Consider the following 27,788-nt stretch of genomic DNA (forward strand, 5'->3'; position numbering starts at 1 on the left):
ATGACCACTACAGCACTGCACTGAAGTGCAGCTTTAAATTCATGTTTTAGGTTTTATTCAAAAGATTTGGCTTTTTTACAAGCTAAGGCTGTTCCTGCTCCAGAGCTTACAATCTAGTTTTAGATGGGGGAACCAGAAGGACAAACTTCAATGACAAAATAAAGAACAAAGCAACTTCATGAGTACCAACTTGTCAATCTTTGTCCCTAAGCACACACACATTTGTTCATTCTCTGGGAGTCAGTACAGTTTTAACAAGAATCTCGAGGACAGAAGAGGCAGAGACCTATAAATGAGGCAACAAGACACTCAGCACCACGGTGTAGTGAAAAACTGTTTATTAAGTAAACCAAATAGATGGCAGATGTAACCATGTGAAATCTTATTACTGTAGTGTACCCATAAAGTACTGCAACTTGACACCTGCTGCACGCTACTAGAACTCCATGAAGTCCATCAGCCACCCATTTTCATACAAGAATGCCAAAACAAAGGGGGGGGGAGGGGAGGAGAAGAGTGCTGGTAATAGCAGTTTTCTAGGACTTTCCCCCAGTCACCCTTTCTCATACAGTGAAGCAGCATGGGAGGTCACTCATGTAAGCTAGTTTTTTAACTACAAGGTCCCCAAACACTGCTGACCTAGTATGTTCATAGCACTGTCAGGCAAGTCACACAGCTATTTTTACACTGTTAGTTTTACTGCTGATAAACAAGCCAGTTCTTGCTCCATTAACTGGAGTTAACTGACAAAATTTCTGTGCAACACAAACCAACAGTAGCTGCAAAGCAAGAACACAACTGTTAAAAGGGACAGTACTTCTGGCAAAATGGATCATTATCACCCAGGTAAACCCTTCCATGTAACACTGCTATACATTCCTAGATCCACTGAATGGTATGGCTGAATCGAAACAGCCATCTCCCTTAGGTGGAAAAGAACTAACAGCAGTACTATGGGGTTTCGCTTGCATCACACACTCTGCTTCAAAAACAGAAACACTAAACCTACAGGGAATGTACAGCCCCAGTATGTTCCCAGCAATTTATCCTCTACCAATGAGGTCAAGCTGCCAAAACAAACTCGGCTGACAACTGCTTGAAAATTCAGATCCATTTCTGGACTTTTTCTTCCCCAGAAGTGATACGATTTCATCCCCAAGGTATCATGTACATTCACCATCAAACTAAAAGAATACAGTCTTCTTTCCCACACATAACAAAGTTCAAGTCCTGTCCATTTTACAGTATTAAAAGCAATTGTTTGCATTTTCCTAAAAACTTTTCAGCACCTGCAGCAGAAGAGAAGTGAATAAAATTCAACTTTCTTTGTAAATGAAGTCTGAGTGGCCAGAACCCTACTACTGACCTCTTTCCTCTTTTCACCATCACTTTGTAAGTACAAGTCAGACGCTCTATTTTTGGGTGTCCTTTGGCTCACATACCAGTTTTATCAACGAGTTATGTTGTTTTTCCTTCTTCCCTCAGTTTGCTGCACAAAGTGTTCTCTGGGGGAAAGCTGGACCTAGTAAGGACAACCTGATCCTCAACTGTTAGTACTTCGAAATACTGTGTTACCCTTACTTGGAAAACAAAGTCTGTTAGTGACAAAACACAACTTGATATAAAGTAAGAATACACTGTCTACAAATTGATGACCAGTAATTGACCACACAATACTGTTTTTATTTGAAGTTGCTAACTTCCAGTATCAGTCTGACTCAAAACTGTGACTTCTTCTCACCACATTCATTGCTGAACTTTGTGACTGTCACTTGCTGTAACTCTTAAGATCATACCAAGAGAAAAGAACATAAAGAAACTTAAATACACCAGGTTTTCAAGACGTTAAAATATCCAGTAATTTCTGCACAGCGCTGTCCCCCTATACACTGCCTTCCCCCACTGCCAACTGATCAAAATAAGAACATCCTTATTATGGAAAATACACTTCAATAAATTTTAAATCCTATTGCAAAACTACTGAAGTAGCATCTCAAATAGAAAAATAATTACTGCCCTTTGAAGTAGTTTTGTTTTTTAAATGGTATATGAATGTGGACTTGGCAACTGAAAGAAAAAACTTCCATCAACTACATCTAAGTTATAGGAAAGAAGGCAAATTCCTTATGATCTGGTCATTCTGTTGGAAAGAAGAAAGTAAAGCAGGTTTGTGCGTCTTCATGTTCTGCTTCCGTTGCAGCCCACCGGTTACCTATGCAAATACTTCAAAGTTTAACTTAAGAAACAGAAAAAAAATGGTACGTGAATCCTTAAACAGTATTATAAAGGTTAAAGACATGATGATTCTGCCAAAGTATATCAATTTCAAGTTTGAATAAACCATGTATGAAGATAAGTGGTTAAAACAGTATAACCTCAAGATACCTTCCCTTAAATACACTTCCAACTGAAGCTTTCCCAAGCTCACACTTCATGTTTTAGTGTTTTTGTTTGGTTTGGGATTTTTTGTTTTGGTCATTTTTTCCGCCCCCAGATGCAGCTATCAGTAATACAGTTTTGTACAGCAGGAACTCTCATTTCAGTCAGTCTGTCTTTGTTCATACTTAAAGCTCTTTAGAGATGAAAAGAATAAAGCTCTTGTCCTATTGCAATCTGACAAACTGACTTAGGTCATTAGTTTCATTAACAGGAAAGTATGAGATAATATAAAACACAGCCAAAAAAAGCTACTTTTAGGCACTTGTGTCCAACAGCGAAGACATCAGCACTTTAAATTTGCAGCACTGTTTCTCCCAACAGAGAACAGATGCCTATGGTCAGAGAAACAAGTTCCATGAACACACTTGTCAAACTGATTTTGTTTTAAATTCACCTCAAAATGGAATGTTTCAAATCATGAAAGGGTCTAAACATAAACATTATTTAATGTTAGATACACACTAATTTTTTATTAAGCATTACACTAGAACTACTTTGGTATAAAAATACTTTATTTTAAAGCTATGAAAGTTATAAATATATGTAGTTAAACTTTCTACTCACAGAATGTTTGCTATTTTAACATTAGTGATTTGTTTCTCCTAACGAATCTGAATTTTATTCGAAAGGTTTACAAGACATTATTACTATAATTTAAAAAACCCATCATTACAGGGAGCTGTACTAATTGTGATGTTTTATCAGTATTCATTTAACCTCTAGATTTTTAATGAAGGCAGCAAAAACAACTATTTTCTGATGATACAGAATTTCTTATTTCTTGAAGCGTTTCTGTGGTTGACCACTTCTTCATTAGTTACCTGCAGCATGGCACCTTCCTGCCAAAGAAAAAAAAAGTGTATCTGAAGATGTTTATCACATATGTCTAAACCAAATTATCAATAGGGGAACTTCAGCCATTTTTAAAAAAAATAAGTATAAGCAGTTCACTGGTGTGTCTAACACAAAAGGAACAGGACTTTTGTTAGCTGAGTCCACGTTCTTCAATGGGTAGCCTTTTAAAGGCAATGAACTTTGAAATGAAGGCATTTTTGGTTGCCTTTTGTTTTTGGTAGGTTTTGTTGATTTTTATTTAAAAACCAAATCTAATAGAGTATGCCACTCTTACTCTGAGTAACTCATTCATTACTTGATAAATTTCCATTAATTTGAGGTGCAAACATTCAATGCAGTGAGAGTAAGGCTGACTAAATTTGGCACTAAGGTTTGTTAGCTGCAAGAACTATAAAAAATGGTGGAAACCTCAACATTCTAGCCAAATTCCAATTTACATAAATACATTGTACACTTATGAAATACCACCTGCAGTTTCATTTGAAGTTTTCACTTCCCCTCCTAAAGAACTGCTTATGCAGTTGTTAAAAGAATGGACGACACATTCCTTCACAGAGGCAGATGTATTCTGTGGTGCAATTTTTCCTTACACGTAAACAGTCTACAGTTACTTGGGAACCTTCAGGATGAAATGTGTTATATAAAATAGATTACAGCAGACAAGACACATAACAACATAGTTCATTTTCAACAGCACAGAACTACCTTCATTGCATTACCTTGCAACCACCATAATGCATAGACTCCCAAGAAAAAAGAAAATGTTGCAGGATGCAAAAATAAAGTTGTATGATTTAATTAACTTGTGACCTACCATTTTAACTACCAACACCAGGGATGGAACCCTTGCAAAGCTTTACTAATGGACACTTGCAGGTCTCATTTGTTCAACTGTAGCAGTGTACAGTGGCAGCAGTCTATGCTTGTCCAGGGTTCATATCATAGCTAGATTCCAGTAGGAAAAAAATATGTTAAGTAGCTGAAATTAACAATTTTTTTTTGTAAAAAAATTTAATAATACAAGAAAACAGGATTCACAAGTTTCTTTTCAATTTGTAATTGTTAACTCAATTCATTGCTATGTTAAACTACATAACAATCACTATACTGAAAGAATACTGTCATACATTATTAGTTTCTTGGTTTTGAAACATTAAGAAAGGAAAAGTAAATAAGATCTTACCTAAAGAAGTTTAACTGAAGCTTAGAACTATTTTGCTCTACACCCTCAGCCTTCGTTGCCATCCTTATAAACAATCTACCGTAGTTAAAGCTTTGCAGAGATACAGCACAGCTTTTTAAGACTGGCTGAACTTTTAGTGACGTTTTCAAGAGTTCTCTTGTACTAGACCTGCGTCCCTGGAAGAGTACCTTGCTGGGGGTATTTCCTTTCCTTGCCATTGAAGAAGCAGCATCTAAAAAATCTAAAAAGGTGTTTCTCCTTGCAGAGATACCCCTTAAGTTACCTAGATATTTTAAACCTGGTAATTTACAGACAACATACTTTTTTCTCACCAGCATTAAATTTTACACGTACAACAATAGCTTTGTATTATTTGTGGGACCTTATACTACCCACTCCTTGCCTTATTTTACAGTATTAAAAAAAAAATCTAAAATTACACAATATTTCCTTTAGAATTATTTTATTAAAATCATAAATGTACAACAGCTTCTTAACTCTACACACGCACTTAAATTTTTAAAAGGAAAACGTTATGTCTTATTACACCATGATCCTGGCTAAAAGCTTTTCAAAACTTTGAGAAAAATCTTAAAAAAGGTTTCACATGTCACCTGAAACTTACAAATTTAACATTATCAAAGGAATGCTTCTACACTTACAAAGACCACTAGAAAGAAACAACAATTAAAAAGCTAAGAAACTGTCTCAAAGGCATTTTTACAATCCTTCCTCCACAGTAAGGTAATGTTATTAAATAATCCAAATCCATTCACAAAATGGCTCTCTGCATCTGCTCTGGTGTCTTCTGCCATATCACTGCATATTTATGCATGACTGAGATAAGTGTTTCCTTAACATTGTTATTTCGATAACCTGAAGCTGTTCTGTTACCTCTGGGCTCTCATCCTCTCCTATTTATACAGTGAAGCCTGTTTCAACAGAAGTAAAGAGTAAAAAAATAGGTTATGAAATTATTCATCTAACCATTTTTTAAAGGAAAGATAATAGCCTAAAAAGCTTTTAACTCCTGCAGCTACTCTCAAGAATCACTGCAATTTTAACACTTATAAACATACTTACCCATGGCATGCTTGAAGAAACTCAGTAACGGCTCCTCCCTCCATATCCACCACTTCCTCCACTGCCCCCTGGACCATAGTTTCCTGCAAGTGCAGAACAAGAAACAGAATGGTCCCATCAGTACACTTTTTTAATCTAGGAATGTTTTTGACTGGAACAATCAACCAGAGCTTGACAGAACAAAGAGTAACATCTGCTTTACTTCCAGCAACAGCATATACAACAAAGACTTCTAACATTTCACTGTCTTCCTCTAAATAACCTCCAAGGAGTGCCACAGGAAGCAACTACCTGCTGAAATCTTAGAATATTCAACACTGCCACACATAATTTGATGCACTGTGCTGGATTGAGCCTGTAAGGGCTGACTTTTTTGCATGATAAACCTTACAAGAAAGGGCTTCATGTTTCAGTTTCCATTTCACAAGCTTTATATTCCATATTAAGTAACATTCAGACAACAAAAAGCAGGAAGTGTCAGAAAAAAATGACACAAAAGAAGGATAAAAAGAAATCCCAGCAAATATGCTAGAGATTAAGTAAAATTAAGTAAACTCTCCACAAACAGTGTAAGCTGACAGCAAAGAACATAAAATAAAATCTTTCAACTTGAAATTGCAAAACACTGTGGAAAAACTTAGTACATTTTATCTGCTTAAAAATAATTTAAATAATTTTCCCTGAGACAAGCTTTACAATCTCAAGATGAGACACTGAAGCCAACTTGCAGAAAGAACACAGGCACTGCAGTCCATCTGTTGCAGAAGTTATCCAATTTCTACCATATCCACCTTGGAATCTTAACAGAATGACCTGGGTTGGAAGGGACTTTCAAGGTCATCTAGTTCCAACCCCTCTGCCATGGGCAGGGATATCTTTCACTAGTCTACAATGCTCAAAGCCCCATCTAACCCTGCCTTGAAAACTGCCAGGGATGGGGCACCCACACCACCCTCTGAGCAACCTGTTCCAGTGCCTCATCAGCCTCACAGTAGTTTTTCCTAATATCTGATGTCAGTCTAACATTTTTTTAGTTTAAAACAGTTACCCCATGTCTTATCTTCTTTTCTATTTCCCCAAAGATCTAGAAGCCCGCCCACCCACTCTGGCTACAAGGAAAGTCAGGACATATACAGTACCTCCACCATATGGTCCACCCATGTTCCTGCTGCCACCAAAATTTCCACTCTTCATCGGACCATAATTTGAAGGTTGTTGGTTGTAGTTCCCAAAATCATTATAGTTTCCACTTCCATAATTGCCTGTATTATCAACACAAAAGTTGAAATACCTAGATGAGCTAAAATGGATACAAACACTCAAAGTTACCTCATTATAGAAATTCTAAATAAAGTGCAAAATCACATATGTATTCCAGCAGTGCATGCACCAAATAGTGTTTTCACTTTATTTCCTACTACGTGAAAAACAACAGCTTCCTTAGGCAACATTTACAAACACCCCTCCCTCCAGCCTCAAATGACTTGCAGTAACTGAAATGCTTGAACATTTTAAGCCTAAATATTACCTCCTCCATAGTTGTCATAACCACCTCCATAGCCCCCACCCTGGTTGCCATATCCAGGTCCTCCTCCACCATAACCTCCTCTTCCTCCTCCATAACCAGGACTGCCACCAAAGTTGCCACCTGTGACAACATAATCCCTTTAAATGAACTTTTCAATATAGAGGGCACTCAAATGATACACAAACTAAGTATATTTTCCTGTTTAGAAGAACAAAGAGAAAGAAAAAGGTAGTTTTGTAAAGAAATTTCTATGAACAGTATTTTTTAAAGCACATACCAACTCCCACCCTAACTGAACTGTGACCAAACCCCACCACTCAGATGCCTAAAGACCTCAACTGAAAGGCTTAATTAAAATCTTCATTTTTCAAGAAATTTAAGACCCACTCCTATCCTAAAGAAAAGAATGGTTGTCCAAGGAATAACCATATAGTTTGCCATATGGAAGTCTGACATAAGCCAAGAACCATGTATGCTTCTTACAGCCAAGAAAATGGCTCAGGTAATTAATATAAACATGGCAGTGTTCCCTAACAAGAGAAAAATATATCAGGAACCACAACAGCAAACTAACCTCCAGGTCCTCCACCATATCCGTTATATCCATCACCAAATCCACGGCCGCTTCCATATCCATCTATTGGGAGAAAAAAACCCAAAGGATTTCAATTTACCTGTAGCAAACTCATCAAATTCTCAAACCCTTATGATCCTAAGAACCAAATCCCAGAAATTATCAATTAAGAACATGTACAATTAACTTCAGAAAAACAGAAGTGAAACATCCAATCATCCCTCTACATATTTTTCCTCTTCTTGCATTTGTATAGTACCCAGTTTTAAAAGGTCAGGCAAATACTGCACAGAATCATAGAATCTCTGATGTTAACAAGTAATTAATTACTTTACTATTAATAACAATTAACTTTTGGCTTTCAATAAAAGCTAAAAAAAAAAAAAAACCAAAAAACCCACAACCAAAACAAAAAAACCAAAACGCAACTTCATTTGCAAATTACTTTTCCCAAGAATTATTTCAACTGCTACAGCTGCATTTAAATTAAACAGCACTAGAGCATACAAAGTTACCCAGAACCAGAAAGACAGTATTAATAAAGTAAAAAAATGTAAATGCTACAAACATGCCTGTCTTACCGGCTCCCCCTCTGAAATTGCTGCCAGGTCCTGGACCAAAGTTGCCACCACCTCCACGAGCATCACCAAAACCAAAGTTTCCTGTAACAGTTCAACATTTTTAAGTAGTGAGATTGTGGAAAGTGAACACAAAAATCAACCACAAACCATTAAGCATTACTTGTAATTACCTCCTCTCCCACTCCTAGAATTTTGAACCTCCTGCATTTCCTGTCTAGAGAGAGCTTTCCTTACTTCTGCGTTATGGCCATTGATGGTGTGGTACTTCTGCACTGTAACCATACAAAGTAAGAGGCTATCAGCATTTAACTGGCAACAAGTCAGGTATCAGACTTCCAATCCATACACATTCTGAGTAATATGGAAGAACACAAAATACCAAATGATTTTTAAACAAAGATGACAGTACTTATTTGAAATACACGTTCCCATGCAATTCAGCAACCTATGATGTAGCAAATATACGGGCACATAATTAATCCCAGTATCTCTAAGTTTAGCTTTACACAACCACCAAGGCTACAAGAGTTAATATTATCAAAGGAAAGAGTGAAATTACTTACATACAATTTTATCCACAGGATCATGGTCATCAAATGTAACAAATCCAAACCCTCTCTTTTTACCAGACTGTCTGTCAGTAATGATTTCAATAGTGTCAATTTTTCCATATTCCTCAAAGTAGTCACGAAGGTGGTGCTCTTCAGTGTCTTCTTTAATACCACCAACAAATAGTTTTTTCACAGTAACATGAGCACCAGGTTTTCCAGATTCCTGTTAGAAGAACTCTTTAAATTAGCACAAAGAAAAACAATTTGGCAAAGCACTATTTTGCTAGGATTTCAGGAATAGAATTCAGATAAACTAGGATTTTTCAAGCACAGAGGTACAGCCCTTTTATGAGTCATGACCTTGCAAGATTGTGTAGGGGGCCTTCTGGGAGGGAAGTAACACAGGGTTACTTGGAGGTTTTACCTCTCCTCTTTATGTCAAAGCCTTAAAAGCACTGAAAAAAACACAAATCACCCATTTGAAAGAACTGCAAGTATTTAGTAAGTTAAGTTAGAGCATGATTCTTGTAATTGTTTAAACAAAGATACACAGCTTCTTCTGCCCAATTCCCCAACAGCATCAATACACATTCCACTTGTATCAAGGTCCTTCAACCTCACCAAGTTCAGGACTATGCGTTTTAACCCCTTCAGACAGTTTGCACACGTGCTGCTGTAACTACTTTTTAAAAAATGCTAACCAACCCTACATTCTGCAGAGAATGGAAAGAAAACTGGGATAGCTAACGGGGTACCTGTGATTACAATTTCCATTTCCCCATACCTTTGGGACAGCTCATTCAATTCCAATTTATCAGTTCAAATATATTAAACACCTTGGTCCAACCTTAATCTGGTAAAGCCTCCCAGAGCTCCCATGTGGTGAACAGAACTTGCCTTATAATCCACACTTGGTCCTCAAGTACCTCTGTGCCACAGTAACCTGGCTTACAGGTTCACCTTGTTCCTGTATACATATCCCTAATTCGTACCCTGAAATTGAAATCAAGTATGCCTGGGGCTAAAATCAGCACAAATCCACAGATGATTCTGGACATCACCACTGGAAAAAAGTTTCCCCACTACATTCTCTGTTTTTATATACCTCTTAGAAATACCCCAAGATGATCTTGGAAGAGTCAGGAAGACTGACAGGAGTTTATTAATTTGAGCCTTAGTAACTGTAACCATTCCAGAGAAGAGTTACTTTGGAATTTGCATAATTACAGTATTCAACATGTTTTCTACAACACTATTTTCAAACCCCAGATGTGTCCCTTGCAGATATAATTCCACAACCAGAATAATCTAATAATTCACTGTAATAACAGACATTTATGTAAGAGACCAGAAGTATGGGAAATAGTGCCCCAACTATCAGCTTTTAATTAGCTAATATAACCAGGCAACTTCAAACAAAAACAAAGTGTCTGACCAAAACAGGTATTTTTCAAAGCATGAGAAGCATCTGCTTTCAAAGCCATACTTACCTCTCTAGCCACAGCTCTCTTAGGCTCAACCACCCTCCCATCAATCGTGTGAGGTCTTGCAGCCATAGCTGCATCAACTTCAGCCATGGAAGAGAATGTTACAAAACCAAACCCCCTTGATCTTTTGCTTGCAGGATCCCTCATTACCTAAAACCAATAAACACATTTAAACCATTTATACCTGTCTCATGTTAAGCTTTTTGCTAACGGTATTTGGAGTAACTGTGCAAGCTTAATTTACATTTTCCTTGATTTGATTTCAAAACACAATTATAGTGAAGTAGCAGACTGCTGATTTAATACATGGATGGCACTGCTTGGGATCAAAGAAATTTAAACCACTGTTGTCCTCCAAGACTCAGTTAACTCAGAATTGCTGCTAGATCACTGAGGTGCATTTATATTTATGTTTGCTTTTGCAAAAAAAAAAAAATCATACACATAATTTCTTTTAAGCTTCAGGAAGACCACACACTCAGCAGAGAACGTCTAGCAGAGCCACCATCCCTGTCGGTACTTAAAAGACATACACAGATGTGGTGCTCAAGGACATGGTTTAGTGATGAACTTGTCAGTGCTGGGTTAACAGTAGATGACCTAAATGGTTTCCACTAACCTTAATGACTCTGTGAAAACACCACAGAGACACACATCCTTTTCCAGCTTTACTGAGGCTGCTTACTGCTTACCACAATATCAGCTTTTTGCCAAATGTTACCAACCACAGAGATATAATAGCGCTCTGTGTAAGCACTTCCTAATGCACGACAGCCAATGATACCACAGTTGAACTGTTGAAATCAGTGGTTATAGATGATCTGGGAGCATTTTACAGAAAACATTGTGAATGCTCCCTAACTCTATCAAATTTGCAAGAGAAAAACATATGCATTGCTACAATGGACTGAACTGTGTATAAACCAACTATACAATTAAAATTTAATATTCTGTCTTCTCTAAGCTAACCACAAAACAAACTCCCCATTTAAAATTCCTATATATTCCATGCCATTGCTATGTATTAGTATGCTAAACTTACCACACAGTCTGTAAGCTTTCCCCATTGCTCATAGTAACTTCTCAAGCTTTCTTCTGTGGTTTCAAAGCTTAAGCCGCCAATAAACAGTTTGCGGAACTGCTCCTTTTCCCTCTGCCACAGAAAAAAAGATTACATTAATATAATTTAAAACACCTCTTCTGCATTAGTAAATCAGATACTAGCCAAGATTTTCCTAAGTGTCAAAAACTTTCAGTAAGACTTATTTCCAAAACAATACCTGGCTCTTCCAAACGTTCTCTTCTAAACATTCTACCCCTATTAAAAAAGTTAACCTTTTATGCAATTCTACATGTCCACTTTTACAATACAATTTTTATTTTAGCCCTTTTTCCTGTCTCTCCCTCTAGATATCAAGAACAAGAGACCACACCTGAAAACTTCCAGAATATTCCTCTCAACAACCCGTATAAGATGCTTCTTAAAGAAAATGAGAACTTTAAGGTTTGTTTTTAATACAGAAAATATGAATTAATTCATACTGTCTAAGTCTATCCCAGGTAACATTCATTTTCAAAAACCCTTCTGGCTTAAATTGTTTTACGTAAATACTACCACACTATTCATCTACGGCATTAAGAGTAAAAATAAAAACATCTAAAGGTGTTCTGAAACAGATTAACAATTAGTATTTTCTCCATAATTACTAAAACAAATTAAAGTCAAGCATCTGTAAAATGAATCTGGTATCCCACACCACTGGAATTAGCAACAAGCCCATACAATACACTCTCAACAAGAGCAATATTAAAATAATTCCCTTTAAAATAGAAATGTGAATAATACATATTCATGACCACTAATGTAAATCTTGCTTCCAGTAAGACCTAATTTCCTTGCAGAGAAATTATCACTGCACTTGTTCAGCAGAGATCTCTTTTGCAATGACAAGTGCATCATAAAAAACCCCAAACAAACCCAACAAAACCCAAGACCAGTAACTAGGCATTGCATTTACTATTTTGGATTTAGTGGTAAACTAAAGCAGGACAACCTTCCAACTTCTACCAGTTCAAAACACTTTAATAGTAATTTTTTATACAAAGCAGGCATCTTAATTGCCATTTTCTATATACAATAGAAAATATACAATACAATAGTACCACTAGTCCATACATGTCGAAATTTCATGCCAAACAATTAAAAAATGCACTAAAAAGTAGTGCTCTTCCACAAATTTATTATTTCAGAACGTTGTTTTCAAGCAAACTGTTCTGCTAGGGACAAGAGAACGCAAACCCAATTACTTCAGCTTTATACTGGTAACTAACTTTAAAAATCAAGAAATTCTGCTTGGGTGTTTGGTTGTGCGTTTTCTTTAGTGTGGTGGTTGCTTTTTATACAATTCAAACATTGCACCAGTAGGTGTAATTGACAAACACAGCATTATTAACTGTGCAACAGGCATTAAGATAAATTTAAAAAGGAAACCAGAAAAACAATGAGACTAAGAAAACAAGCAAAATGCTTCAGTGCACATATGCTTTTAGAATTATTAAGCCAATTTACGTGTAGACCAACACGTTTTCTGAAGTTGTCCAAGGCAGGCCTGGATCTAAATACATGTAACAGGAAGACAATTAGGGTAGGCAGTAACAAACAAGTTTTTTTTCAAAATACACCTCCATATTACCAGCTTGACATACTGCAATCTGACAAGGAAGTAAACTTTCTCCCCTCCCCCCTCCAAATATATATTGTTTGAGACTGATCAGTTCAAATTTCTCTTGAAAATACCTGGAATCTGCTGTTGGATCTAGCTTTTATTTTTTCTTCTAGAAACACAAAGAAAGCTAGTACTGTCTCCTCCTTGCACAGACAGGCAAAATGAGACAAGCTTTTAAAAGCAGCAGACACATGTCTTAAGTCATTTCCTTTCACCTCATCAAATAAAAGGAACAAATCGAAGAACGCTGCATACCAGACCAGTGCTAAAAAAATCGTATGTTCATTGTATGTCATACTGTTATTTATTAATTTTGAGTATGCTGGCAAAGAAAAATTTTTAAGCAACAATACTGAAAAAAAAAGTCCTCCCTTTAGTTCTGCTGCTTGAGAATTAGGGACCACTTGCTTACAGTTTCATAGGCCCGCAAAAGACACTTTCCCCTATATTATCATTTGCCATGCATTTAATAAAGTACATTATAACAAAAATACGAGAATCAAGAAAATTTAGTAGGCAAGTAGGATTTTTCCAATAGGTGTTACGTTTACTCCTGAAAACAGTTATAAACCTGTAAATGAAATGCAAGGAAAGAACAGAATCTATCAGCTGTAACAATGACAAAAATATAACACACATTAGTAACAGACATTGAACAGAACAGTAATGCATTTTACAGAGGTATTTAGGGTCATGCCCAGAACAACATCTAGGCACCACACACGTCAGAACACAGCAGTAACGAAACTCATTACCAGTTCTTTAATGAAAACCACTGTGCGAAAACAGCACAAACATGCTGCTCCACTAATGCGCACAACAATCTCCAGATCCGGAGAAGTTGTTTGTCTTAAATGCGTCAGTTTCAAGAAGCTCTGGTTAGCCTAACACGAAACTGTCCCACCTGAGTCCAGAGAGTTCTGCCCATCTGAAGTTTGTGCTGAAGGTATAAAATGTACAACAGTAATTATCATCATGCCAGTACCTCTCAGAATCCTGAAGAAAATACTTTTCTTTTGTAAAGACACAGACACCTCATAGCCACAAAGGGCCACAACATAAAAGCTGGAAGTAACACCTCTTTCAAGATTTCCACAGTACATCCAGGAACCAAGCGCCAGAGGAAATCTTTACAACCTCCGTAGGATCTTCATCCGTGTGTATTTTAAGCTTTCCTTCACAGGCTTAAACCAACTTGAAAGGACTGGAGAACGCACAGCCTTTATTGGAAAATTCATCACCGGATCAAGGAAAGGTGTTTCATATAGCACTAACGTGCGCACACACAATCCACGCTGACTGCGGAATTAAGAACCCGGGTAACAAAATGTTTAACGGAGAGATGCGACGGGGATCCCTGAACTCCAGAGCTCTGCAATCCCTCAGCGGCTGCTCGCCCGCCGCCTGCGGCGGCCGGGACGCAGCGGCCGCGCCGGCTCCGCCATGTGGCGGCAGCGGGAACACCGCGGCCCCGAGCCGGGCGGGGAAAATGGCGCCCGGGAGCAGCCGCCGCCTCCAGCGAGAGCACTGCAAACCACTTCTAGCGTGCACCTACACACACGGTACCAAGACCTCTCCAGCACTCCTCGCCCCCGCGAATACTAGACGACTACAGCTGGCCCCCAGCGATCTCCACTCCCAGAGCGATCACCACTGCCCCTCGCAGTCGCGAGTCTCGGCCAGGCCGCCATTTTACCCCTCCCCCTCGCCACCGCCATTACCCGCAGCGCCGCCTCGGCCGCTCCACGCCTCGCGGGGCCAAGACTGCCCCCGGCCCGCGGAGCTCTGAATCCCCCTCCTCCTCCTCACCAACAGCGCAGCTAACACCCACGACCACGGGCTTAAGAACGCGCTGTCCGCCGTGCACGGTTACCGCAGCTTCCGCCGCCTTGCCCGGCTGCGCACCAGCCCCAGCCGCCGCTTCCAGAACCTTCCTCTGCGCAAAGACATCCAGCATCCGCCCCCTGCTGCGAACCTGCAGCGGCGCCCGGACTTGCGCGGACGACTCAAGCTTTCCTGTAATTCCTAGCCCCGAAAAAATTCACTCTGTCTGCACAAGCAAACGCGTCTCCCTCCTTAAAAGCAAACTCTAAATCCTCCCATCCCACGTACCATGTTCTTCATGGTTTACGTATTCCTGCTCGAGAGTGCCGTACAACCGGTCGGTAATGGCTGCCTGAGCTGTTACGTAATTTGAAATTCAGCTCCGCGTAGTGTTAGCGCCCTCCTTCTCCAGTCCGGGCTCGCTTCCGAGGTTTAATTAATTAAAAAAAAAAAAAAAAAAAAAAAAAAAAAAGCCAGGATCTGGAGCTTAAGTATCTCCAAAGGGGCTGCAGTTGTGAATAACGCCCCTACGTGTTTTTATCGTGTAATGAAAAGTCACCGACTCCGTTAGTAATGGCCGTCTCCGAAATGAGCCGAAGGAGCCGTAGTCGTCGAGCTTATCCGCTTCGACAGCCGCCGGAAAAAGCCGAACCAGGCATGGCAGCCCATTCGGATCGCTTCGGTAATTTCCGGAACCTGCCGCAGCACACGAAAATGGCGCTCGGCGCCACCTCGGCAATTTCCGGAGAGAAAGACGCAGCAAGTCATCGGCTACCTCAGCCCGCTCGGCACTTTCCGACAACGGAGAGGCTCGCGAGACGTGCCCGAACGCAGCCGAAGCGGCCTCGAACGCCGCTGGCACGGTGTCACTTTTTTGTTTGTTTTTTCCGGAAATTGACAAAAGGCCCCGAAGGCTCAAACCTCGGCATTAGTATCAACCGGGGGCGGCCGCGCATCGCCCCCCCACACCTGCGGTAATGGCAGGGAGCGAGCGGGGGACAGCGCACCCCCGAAACCTCGCCCTGGCCCCCTTCCCCCTCCGCCCGGGCAGGAGGAAGTGAGAAGTACACAGATTTTGGCACAAGCGCGACACATCGCGGGGCCCCGGCGAAGGGAGGCTGACTCCACCGCAGCCCGTTCCGCTCTACCCCGCTCCGCCGCTCTGTTCTCGTCCCCTCCTTCATCCCCTCCCTCCCTGCCCTCCTTTTTTCTCTCTCCGGCGGCCCTGCACGCACCGCGACAAAGGGTGAGTGCTGCCGCCCCGCGCGCCAGGGAAATGGCGCTGGAGCGGCTCCTTTCTTCCCGCCCCCTCTGCTCCCCCTCCCTTTCAGCTTCACCGCGGATCCACCCGCGATCTCCTGCCTGCAGCGAAGCCTCCCCAGCCGACTCCCCGGACCCCTTTTCCCACTTATGAATGAATTTTGAAGCCCCAGAGCCCCACTGCTTTTCGAGCCCGCTTCCCTCCCCCCGCCCCTCGCTCACGCCCGGGCCTCCCCGCCGCAACGCGGGAAATGGCCGCGCTCCAAGGGGGGGGGATCCCTCCAAACGAGCTTCAAACCCACTCCGGCGCTCCTCGCCCGCCCTCCCCGCGCCCGGGAGCCGCCCTACCGCACCGACCGAGGGGCCCCCTCCACGGCGGCAGGCAGCATCGGCCCGGCGCGCATTCGCATCGGCAGCCATGATGGCGGCTGCAGCGCCCGGGGTCCGCCAGCCCGCTCCGCTTCCCCGGGCTTACCCAGTCGCTTTCCCTGTCGCCGCGAGGCATCTTCCTTCTTTTGGACGCCTGGCGCGGTCCTGCGCTCGCCCCGCGTTGGAGAGACGTCTTGGCCCCCCTCCTGTGCCGGCGGCGACGACGGTCGGAGGTTGTAGCGGCTCGCGCGTAGGCGGCGGCGGCGTCGTGCGCTCTGCCCCGTCACAGCCGCCGGCGCGCAGTGCTCGCCCAGCCCAGCCCAGCCGCCGCCGCGCCGCTCCCCGCCCTCCGCCTCCCGCCCTCCCTCTCTCTCTCCCTCCCTGCCCCCACCCCCCGCCTCAGCCCCCCGCGGATGTCGCTGTTGCTGCCGCCGCCGCTCAGTGCGCGCAGGGCGGGAGCGAGGAGGAGACGGGAGACCCAAGCCGCTGGGCACCATTGAAGTCTGTATCCTTTTCTCTCTCTCTCTCTCTCTCTCTCTCTCTCCCCCTCTTTTCTCTCGCTGCAGCCGCCTCCTTTCACCCCACTCACCCTCGAGTCCCCTTCCCTGACTCCCCTTTCCTCTGCGGCTCGCTGCGGGCCGCCGCGGGGAGATGCGGAGCGCAGTCCGCCCGCCTCCCCCCACCGCCGCTTCTTCCCCACCCCCGCTTCCTTGGCGGTGGGGGGTGGCGGGCGGAGCGGGGCTGCCGGGGGGTCGGGGCCTCGGCACTCGCGCGCGGAGGGAGGGAGGGAGACCCCCGGACCCGCGGGCGCTGTCGCCCCGGGAAGGGAGGGCAGCGCCGGGGGCGGGGGCAGCGGCACCCGCGCGGCAGACAAAGCCGGCCCGCCGGCGGTCCCTGCGTGTGCCCGGCCTGGGGAAAACGTGGAGGGGCGGGGGAAAAACGGCGTGGAAGAGGCCCTGTCACCGGCGGCGGGAGCGGCCCGGGGCCTCCGTCCCCGTTACCTCGCCCGGGGCGGCCCCGCCGGCCTCATGTGCGTCCGCCGTAGGCCCGAGGCGCAGCCGCCCGCAGCAGGCCTCCGCGGGGCTGCCTCTTTTCTGGTGGGGGGTTTGTTACTGGTTTTGTTGGTTTGGTTTTTTTTTTACCCCTTTCTGCTACCTTTCAAGCGGAGGGACACAAGGCAAGACCCTCCGCACTGGCGCCTTGGCCCCGGCCCTTCTCCCACGTCGCCTACCCCACCACCCATGGGACTGCCAAAATCCACCTCCCGTGTCAGGGGAGGATTGGGCGGGATTGCTGAGGCCGGGAGGCTTTCTCGCCTTAAAGGACTTTTCTGCCTTACCCAGGCATATGGGGAATTCTAACAGTTATATAGCTCACTGCGGGGCGGGGATAGTACATGCCTATGGAGCTGGTCGGTATGAGAAATGACATGGAAAAGGGGATGGATTGTGTTCAACGTAATTTACGTAGGTTAAATGTGTAGTATGTACATTTTAGCTGAGTTAATACTGCTCTAGGACCTTAACTCTTGCAAACTTGAGAATCAGAAGGCAACGTTACAGTTGCATTAAGATAAATATTTTCTGTTTGTAAGAATTTGCTACCATGTAAGAATAATGGGTGATTCATTACACCACAAATATGTATCTGTTCCCCATCAGATTTGCAGTTAATATACCTTAGGTATATCTTCAACTGCTAGAATCTGAACTCTTGTTCTATTTGGTTTAAGGAAATAAGCATCCCTGATGGTCCTCCCCCTTTTCCCTAGAAACATGTCTATGCTTTTGAAAGCCTTGGGAAAAACCTTTTTTCAAGTCTATATACCACCTTGTCCGTATAGTTTATCCTGGCTAGCCTAATGGTGCATTACTGGGTTATACCGGACAAAGTAGTAACCTACTTTTTGTTCTGGATTTAATCCGTATAAGAAATGTTGTATGCAATGAATACATGGGGGTTGGAACAAGGACCATGCTTGTCTTGGGATGCCTTTCTTTGAGTAATGCAAACTTCCTTTTAATTGTCATGCATTTTTCTAGTAAAAGCTCTGCAAGTCTGCAATAAAAATGGCCTCCAATAAAACTACATTGGTAAGTTCATGCACACCTAAAGTATATAAGGATTTAATCAACATATTTTTCTTCAAACTTATAACTTGGCATCTCCATTTAAAAGATACATCCACATCTCCCCTCCCCAGCATTATTCTGACCAAAATTTCAGATCCAGAAAGTAAGGCTACTAGAAAGGACATTGTCTTTGGTTTTAATAAATCTGCCATTTCTAAAGAGAAACTTGTTGGGTAAAAAGTGTGAAAGGACTCTGCACTATTTCATCTGTCCTACAATAGAAAACACTAAGGATTTTTTTAGACTCCTTTCAGCATACCATGTAATTCATCATACATGTAAAAAATAAAGTCTAAATCATGTACTCATTTAATTTCTCCCAGTGTATTTGGAGAAAACTATTTGCCTGACAAAAGGCAGTCTTTACAGATGAAAAGTAACATTATTGAGAAATGATGTGGCATAGTTAAGATGCCTTTTGAAATGATTTTTAACAAATAACAGTTTGTTTGAATTTCATAGGAGCAGAGATTATCAGATGTCAACCCCTCCTGGACCATTTTAATGATGCATTCATGGATCTCAAGTCCTCTAAAGCTTTGCTTGACATTAAAATATGGACTCCTAAGGGCAGTTGGTTGCTGGTTACAATTCAACTAATAATGATACATAGTTTCATGAAAGACAGAACTGTAGAAGTATAATGTGAGATATATCTGAGGTTGAGATGGGGAAGTAAGCAAAAAATATATGTGCACAATTCAAAACTTCAATAGCAGAACAAGTGGTTTATAATACACTCAAAAGGCCTGTTCTTAAATTTTCAGAAATGATTACTGGTTTACTCAGCTCAAAATATATTAAAAACTTGTATTAACTCCAGGCTTAGAAGTGCAATGGAGTGCTTCCTCTGTGTTGTACTGTTTTAAAATACTTCAGCAGGGTGAATGTCTGAACTTTCTGTTCGTAATTGATTGTCCACTTATCCCTAATTTGAAGAAGAGAAGGAGTTAGCCAGCTTGGGGAGGGGGTGCTTTGGAGAGAGGAAAAAAAATCTATGAATGCAGTATTTTTAATCTTCTGATGTTGTTGAAAATTTGCTGCACAGGTCAGGAAAATCAGTTATGGTTCCCATGGGAACCATAACTAATTCTGCTTCGTTATGTATTTGCATGCAAAACCTAAATGTGTTAAGGGATATAGGGTAGCTCTAGAGCTGTAATTCCAATTTTCTTACCTCCTGTATGGTAAAATTCTACACCAAAGTGTCACATCAGTATTTTAACCTTGCCCCTCAAAGAAAGAGTGATTATCCATAGATCTGCATCTGTTATATGTGACTTCTGAATGCAGAAAAAGAAATGAGCTGTACATGAGCCTTCAATGATCAAATGCCCAAGTTACAGCTTACAACATGCAACCCTAGAGAAGAGACCTTCAGGGGTCAAGTGGACATTTAGAACGCTTTAACTTCAGTCAGATGTCGCAATTCACTTGTGGGCTGAGATTTGCATGGGCATGTATAATCTCAGAATGTACAGGTTTTTAACATGTTCAGTATTTCTGCAGGCTCTGCAATCAAGTATTATTTTAATAGGCTCAAGAATTTGAAGAGCAGTGCTGATGCATGAGACCTAATTAAATCTCTAATATTTAAAGCAGAAGCAGCATACTCTTGATTTTGCTATTTCTTACTGCACTTCAAGAAATAAATACAGACCCCCATGACATTTAATTTTCCTCTGTGGAAGATACTTAAGATACTTAAGTCTTAGAAAGTAAAAAAACAAATTGTTGCTTTGATACAGAAATCCAAAACATTGATCTTTAAGTGACAAGAATTAGTGAAGCCGAAAAGAGTACCAGAAAACATTCTTCCATTGAATCAAAGAATTTTAGTCCAACGGAGAATACAGATGGAGATGTTCCCCACTTGTAGCCTGCTTGCCTCATCACCAGTAATTATAATGTTATTACTATGGTATAGTGAGTCTGTCTTTTTCTGTGTTGTTGTTTTTCCCTCTCCTACTTCTATTGTTTGTTTATTTTCCTCATATCTACCCCTTTCTATTTCACACTTCCATTTTTTGAAAGAAGCTGCTCTCATAGAAGCCTTGGACATCTTCATGTTGTATATCTCTTCAATATCAGTCTTGCATTCTTTTTCCTGTGGAGGCAAAAAAAGCCAATGTGCTTAAGTTTACACTTTTCAGATATGAATGCTGTGGTCAAAATACACCTGGGATATGCAGGCACTTAAAATCTAATTGGAAATACATGCTCTGTTCTCCCTTCTATGCTCTCAAATCAAAACGATTGCCATGTGAAGTTATATACAGAAACTTGCTGTTTAAATGAGAAACTAGAATCCTTTTCTCCTTTTTGTTGTTTGAACCTTCAATTTATGGGTTGCTAACCATAAAGACTAAAGTAGTTTGGGGAGGGAGGGAAAAATTAATTACAAAAAATAAGGGGTACAAAGACAGGGCTTTGGCAAGAGAATCATCTTCCAGTCTTCAGTTTACTAAAAGAAGACCGTTTTTGTTCTAACATACATTTTTTTTTTACCTTTCACCACATCAAGACAAAATTCTACTGAGTCCAAAAGTTTGAAAATTTCAAAGTTAGAGAGGACTAGAGAATGGCTATCATGCAAATAGACGTGCTTCATGATATTTGCTCATCTGTTTTCTGTTGTATAGGAAGTGCTTTAGTGAGGAATTAGTTCTGTCCACTTTGATTTAGGGTGCTGCATAACTCTGTTTTAGGAGCTTAATATTTAGTTGATGGCTGCCACTTAATTTCCTTAGGAGGTGCAGTCCAAAATGGCAAGCAAACTGCTTTTGGTCTGCCAGTCCTCTAGAAATGTGATACAACATGATAGGCTTGTTTGAACCTTTTTAAGATTACAAACAAGGAAATTCTGAAATGTGTCCTTCTACTACTATTTAATTGTGCCTTATTAAACTGGGAATGCCTTGAGGATGATGTGGATGTAATATTTGTTTTAAGACCTTAAAGAATATTACTTGAAATATCAAATGTAAACTTTAAAACACTTTAAAAGTTTTGTAAGTTAGCAAAATTCCATTTATGTGTTAAGTATAAGCTGTACTTAAGTGTAGCAGTCTTAAATTTATGCACCTTTGTGACATGTCTTTGTAAGTTACATGGGTGCATGGCTAAGAATGAGAAGGGACTGCAGCAATGGAATGTTCCTAGCATGTGTCCTGTTGGGGGACAGGGGGTTATTGTTGAGTATTTTGCTTATTGTAGCAATACAACATAAACTTTGCTGCCATCAGTTTCTCCTTGGTTTTTTTGGAAAAAGTAGAAACCACCTTTTTTTCAGTACCATCCCTTTTCTATTTTATGCATTTTCACAGTTACCTTATTACTTTTCTTTACTTCTGCCTTGCCCTCTGCCTTTTCACAGGCATAGAGTTAACTTTTAGAAACTCCTGGTGTTTTGAGCATGTAGCACTGAGAATTAAATTTTTAAGGGGAGTATAGTCGATGAGTATGTGGACAAAAATTTGTTTAAAAATTTTTTAAACGTTTTTAAAAACTGGTGTTGGGTATCTCATTAAACAACTGAAAAAAACCCAAAACATTAACATGTCTTGCTCAGGTTACGTGACCACATGCACTAACGTAAAAGGAGTCTGAGCTTCTGGCTTTAGTATTAGTAAGCCAGTGAAGTAACTGTGTAAAGCGGGGAAAAAAAAAAAAAGAATAATGTCATTCTGAATTTCTTTTGTAGCACAAAATGGGAAAGAAACAGAATGGCAAAGGTAAAAAAGTTGAAGAGGCAGAGCCTGAAGAATTTGTTGTGGAGAAAGTCCTGGACAGACGTGTTGTAAATGGAAAGGTGGAATACTACTTGAAGTGGAAAGGATTTACAGAGTAAGGCATTACCCTTTCTTTTTCTTCTTCTGATAGAATGATAAACACTAATCATAGATTTGAAACAACTGTGCAAAGAGGAGATTGAATGATGGGCATCCACTTCAAAGAACCTTGAGGGAAGGACATCCATAAATGCATAGTCAAGGGGGACAGTCGAGTATAGAAGATAATGTAGTTCATTGTTTGCGCTGTATAAAATATTCGAGGACTTTTACCAAGTTCTTACTGATTGTTCTTTTACCACTCTGATAGAGCTTGTGTCCATATCTATCAAGGTAAGATAGACTAACAGTTGTTATATATATAGCAGCATGAATGGTACTTCTGAGTAAGAAATCATGCAGGGATTTCAACTGCAGGCAGCTCTGAAGCAGATAGTTCACTTACTATTAATTTTCCAGAACCGTTCTCAAATTAACTGAATTTGCCTGTGGAATGGTTGCCTTCATTAGGCATACCTGAAAGGAATTTTTGAGTGCCTTTCCCAGGATTTATGTATGTACATGAAAACTTTACAGTAAACTTAAGAAGTTGATTAAGAAGGAATGCAGTAGTGCCTCCTTCCAGTGACACTCTGTGGCAGCTTGCTTTACCAGCTGAAAGAAGATGGTGCACCTAGAATTTGTGCATAAATGGTTGTGTATGGAGTGGTGGTATTGTTGTATACCTCCCAAAGTGAGTGCATTGCAACATTGTGCACTCTGGCACCTGAAGTATGTGTAATGATGTGTGCATAAGCACAAAGCACAATGTTTAGTATTTGAGGGTCTGATTTGAACTTGTAGTAATAGGGATTGTATTAGAAAATAATGTGTAGGTATCCTGCTCGTGCAGTACTGCTGTGGCAGTATTTGTGCGTGAGGTGCATAGCGGTTGTGGAGAGCATTCATGGACTTCTTAAAATTTTAGTGAACAAAATGCATACTCACTGAAACATATGCAGTGCCCAGCTCTGCCCACGTTTGTTTGCTCCTGCAGTCAGTCAGCTAAGGAAGAAGATAGTTCTAGGTATAGTTGCATTCAGTGCTCAGAGACAACTTTAGAGTGTTCCTTGTATCTAAGAGCTTAAAAATACATATATGTATATATTAGGCTGTTTGCAATGACTGCTGTGTACACTGTTCTCTGCAAGTCTTAGTGCTCATATCATATTGTTTGTTTACATGGACAGTCTTTAGAGGAACCAGGGAAGTGAGTCAGTTTAAATGTACAGGTAAGTTTTGGGAGGGTGCAGATTGCTTAACTCTCATACTCCACTGAGAACATAGGTGTTAGTAGAGCTGCTTTTTGTGTTACCTTCAGTTTAAGAACATTGTTTCTCAATACTAGTGGAGTGTCCTTCTTCCAATCACCAAATGCAGTACATGAAGGCTATTAAAGATGGCAAGATAAACATCCTTAGGGTTTAATAAACCTACCTTATATAGTGAGACAAAAATTACCTTGCTTAAATGAAGGGGAGCCATGGGGCTACTTTTACATTTTTCTTCTTTACCTAGTTTTACATAAATGTGTGTATGTTTCAGTGCTGACAACACATGGGAACCTGAAGAGAACTTAGATTGTCCAGAGCTAATTGAAGCTTTTCTGAACTCTCAGAAAGCTGGTAAAGAAAAAACGGATGGTGCCAAAAGAAAATCTTTGTCAGATAGCGAATCTGATGATAGTAAATCAAAGAAAAAGCGTGATTCTGTAAGTATATGTTCACGTATTAAGTTTTTGTTTCCCTGCATCTCTTCCCTACCTCTCCATCCCCCCAAAAAACATATGTTGACTTTGAGAATGAGACTCAACACTGATTTAAAACTGTAAAAATTGCATAGCATCTGGATCTGTGGTTGAAAAAGGGTATATATTCATTGTGGTTAATGAGACTGTCCAAATGGTAAGTGAAGGATGATTGACTGACAGGATGATTAAAAGTTCTTACATTGTCCCATAACACTCACTGAAGAATTGAAAGTAGGACTGGTTAAGAGTTATTAATTAATGGTATTAGGTGATCAGTTTATATTAGAGAAATGGATGGAACATGAATGGAACAAAGATGAAGTTCTGGTTTGGCTTTCATATTTAGTATATGATTTTGAATAGGTGAGTGGCAAGGTGGCAAAATGTGAAAACCAATCAGTTACTTTAACTAGGACCAGACATGATGGTAGAGGAGTAGAAAGGGTGAATGAAGAAAGCCTACCTTTCCTGAGAGGTCTGAATTTCTCCTTCAGTTTAAATGAGTGAACAACTTGACACATTTAGTGCTGATAAGTACAAAGTAATGCACACATAGTAATGTCTTCAACAGTTCACATTTTCTTCCACAAACTTTCAGACTAGCAGTTTGAAACCGCTGACACTGCCAACCATTTTCATGTACTGAAGACAGCAGTTGGACATGTGGTTACTGTCAAAAAGGTTGGAAGGCATCAGAAATAGTTCATGAATAACACAAAGAATATTTTGGGTTCTGTATGGAGTCGGTTGTTCAGCTTCATCTGGTACAATAGTGGCCACTGTCTGTAAAAGGATATTGTGAACCTAAAAAGAAGCTAATACAGGAAATAGTTGTGATATTTTTTGTCACCAGTGTGATCTCAGTGAACCTAGAAGAGTTGAGGTGTTCCCCAAGGGTGCAGTTTCATTGTTAGCTTAGCCAACCCAAACCTGTTGTTTTGCTGGAAAGGATGTGTTTTTTCCACTTCCAGGCGTGCATTTTTACTTTGCTGCTTTTGTTATTTTTACTGACCATGCTTGGTTCTTTATCTAGTAAAATGATTTTAGACCATTTGTTACATCTATTGTGTTTTCAGAAATACATGCTGGAAACATGGATATAAAATCCTTTATTATTACCCTACATCTGAATGACTTGGCCTGAAAATCCGTCATGAAAAAATCCATGTCATATTTGGACAATAATACGTAATTACAGATTTGATGGGGTTTTAAGGCTATTTTTTTTCGTTCTGATACACACACATACATGTATGTACAAAAATTTATGTATCTAGTACCAAAATAGAATTTTGTCTTAAACTAGATAATCATCTTCTAACTTAATAGGTTGATAAACCAAGAGGGTTTGCAAGGGGTCTTGATCCTGAGCGGATAATTGGGGCTACGGATAGCAGTGGAGAGCTTATGTTCCTCATGAAATGGTAAGTCATATCCACAGTTCCTGTTCATGAAGGGAGGGCAGGCAGCTGCACTTAGACTAAAGAGATAACTTCATTTCAGGAGTAAGACACAGATACTGGTGCTCTCCTTATTGTTTTCTTAGAAAGACAAGCTTTATATATTCAGTTAGGATTTAATCCCTCTTCCTTCAAAACCCAAAATATCTTTCATTTCTGTTGGTTCAGTTTTACTTTGAAAGGTAGTTTCTGATAAAATAGGGGGAAATTGGCATTTGTATGGAAAAACTGGATCTTGGTAATGCTCTTGCTGAGAGAATGGCAGGCAGAATTCCAGCTTTACATGTTTCAATAAGCAGAAGCCAGCTGCTGGATAGCCAGCCATTTAACCAAGCAGAGTGCCAGCTGTTCTGCACGCAACAAAGTGAAATTGGAAGCAACTAGGGAAGAAAGCAGAGGTGGAGATGAAAAATAAACAATATGGAGAGGCTTGACCTTATGGGCTAGTAAGAGGGGAGAGTGGTATGGGGAGTTTGTGTTGTTGGGAGGGTAGGTGGGGACCAGCTTCATTAGCTGCAGTGTTGGGAGAAAGATTTCTTGCCATGTGAACAAATGGGATAAAATTAGTGCTTCCTCCCAGTGTTGAGAAATCAAGAGTTTGAATTGACATTTGCTGGGAGTCAGATTTCTTAGGGTGATGGGATAAGAAGAAGGATGGCTTTCCACAGCCTTTGAGAAGGGCAGATTTGCAGAATGGAGTCAAAATGAGTGATCTCCTGAGACATGATTTGTCTTGGGATGTGCCTAGACTGCTGAAGATGAGTGTTGTAGGAGATTGTCTCCCTTCTGCCTTCTCAAATTCTCTGTAAATTTTAGGGGAAGCTTAGAAAAGTTGCAAAACAAAGATCATGAGTATTTGAATTTCTATAGGGATCATTGGCAAAATCAAACACAGAGGACTTCTTTTTTTTGTTTAGTTAGTTGCAGCTGATTAGTTTTTAATAATTGGTCATCGGTAACAAACATAGATATGAGTTTGTATGCACAAAGCTGACTTTCAAGGCAGCATACACTTTAAAATGGAATCTGAAGCATGTCAGACTGGCAAGCGTGATTTGTTACCCCAAGACAGCATCAAGAATAACAATATGAAATACAGGAAGTTACTTGCATAAACAGTAAATATAATTTGCAGGTAAGTACCAGTTCTTAAGATTCGTCCTATTGATTTTTAAGTCTTACTTTGAAGTTTTGATTAGCCTTTAAAAGACAAAATTAACCAAATTTTACTTGCTTCATTGCATACTGCAGTATGTAACCTTATAACTGGTTCCCTTTCAATAGCATTTTCCTTTCAAACAGTAAAAAATATGGGAAGGGAAGAACAGTGGAGCTATGAAACCTCGTCATTACCATTAATATGGAAAGTCTTGGTAGCTTTAGTGAAAGGTATGCTGGAAACTGATTTCTAGCTGACATTCTTTTCAGAACTTAGGACTTACCAAGAGCTGCTAAATGTTCTGAAATACTGATTATTCATTTTCTTAAATCCTGCTCTCTTCTACATCAGGAAAGACTCTGATGAGGCAGATCTGGTGCTGGCCAAAGAAGCTAACGTGAAGTGTCCTCAGATCGTAATCGCTTTTTATGAAGAACGGCTAACTTGGCATTCATGCCCAGAAGATGAAGCACAATAATTGTTTGCATTGCTTTTTTTTATATATAAGAATATTAAAACCCGAAATTTGATTTATTAGCAATGTGAGAAGCATACATTCTAACAAGTTTCAAATTTGATATTTTTTTGAAGTAGTATGTTTTGCATCAACAGCAAGTAAATAAAAGCTTTCTGCAACTTGTTTCATTTATCACAAGAGAGCATTTGATACTACTACTTCCTCCATATTAGGTAAAAGCTTTTATAAAACATTGATGAACTTCCATAGTTATTACGGAATCATAATGAATGTCTAAACAAACTCACAGATGTTTTGTAGTCTTCTATACTATTGTTGTGCATGTATCTTCTTTACCCAAACCTAGCCCTTTAAACCTGTAGGGTCATTCTTTTTAGTATTTGGGATCACATGGTCTTAAGAAGACCAGGTGAAAACTAACTTTGTAGTAATTTGAATGTTATCAGACTGTATATTGTTTACTTTATTGTAAATACTGGTGAACAGTGGTCAATAAAATAGTTTTATATTCTTCCTTTA

At 40.4% G+C, this 27,788-nt stretch overlaps 2 protein-coding genes across 10 annotated transcripts; one reads left to right on the forward strand and one right to left on the reverse strand.

Annotated features, from left to right (window-relative positions):
* Positions 1-38: 38 nt before the first annotated feature.
* HNRNPA2B1 (heterogeneous nuclear ribonucleoprotein A2/B1) lies at positions 39-16,764 on the reverse strand. 5 transcript variants are annotated; one of them, XR_011149005.1, is made up of 12 exons: positions 16,567-16,764; positions 11,324-11,434; positions 10,285-10,431; positions 8,807-9,017; positions 8,414-8,515; positions 8,235-8,324; positions 7,663-7,725; positions 7,089-7,208; positions 6,700-6,822; positions 5,561-5,643; positions 4,109-4,239; positions 39-3,278 (listed from the first exon to the last, which is right to left on the reverse strand). XR_011149005.1 is itself a non-coding variant. In XM_069007150.1 (11 exons), exons 1-10 carry the CDS (start codon positions 16,594-16,596, stop codon positions 5,582-5,584), a joined length of 1,059 nt encoding a protein of 352 aa, XP_068863251.1. In that variant the 5' UTR covers positions 16,597-16,764; the 3' UTR covers positions 39-3,278; positions 5,561-5,581. The 5 variants fall into 5 exon arrangements, 4 of the variants coding, with proteins under 4 accessions (XP_068863251.1, XP_068863250.1, XP_068863252.1 ...); XM_069007150.1 differs by lacking the exon at positions 4,109-4,239; XM_069007149.1 differs by lacking the exons at positions 39-3,278; positions 4,109-4,239 and adding an exon at positions 4,924-5,409 and having other exon boundaries at positions 16,567-16,763.
* Positions 15,561-27,788, forward strand: CBX3 (chromobox 3). Of its 5 annotated transcripts, none has more exons than XM_069007155.1 (6): positions 15,561-16,077; positions 18,503-18,553; positions 22,296-22,438; positions 23,968-24,133; positions 25,502-25,596; positions 27,143-27,788. In XM_069007155.1, exons 2-6 carry the CDS (start codon positions 18,530-18,532, stop codon positions 27,267-27,269), a joined length of 555 nt encoding a protein of 184 aa, XP_068863256.1. In that variant the 5' UTR covers positions 15,561-16,077; positions 18,503-18,529; the 3' UTR covers positions 27,270-27,788. The 5 variants fall into 5 exon arrangements, with proteins under 5 accessions (XP_068863256.1, XP_068863258.1, XP_068863255.1 ...); XM_069007154.1 differs by lacking the exon at positions 15,561-16,077 and adding an exon at positions 16,852-16,961; XM_069007157.1 differs by lacking the exon at positions 18,503-18,553.

This window comes from Aphelocoma coerulescens, chromosome 2 (genome assembly GCF_041296385.1).
Source record: "Aphelocoma coerulescens isolate FSJ_1873_10779 chromosome 2, UR_Acoe_1.0, whole genome shotgun sequence".
Classification (NCBI taxonomy): Eukaryota; Metazoa; Chordata; class Aves; order Passeriformes; family Corvidae; genus Aphelocoma; species Aphelocoma coerulescens.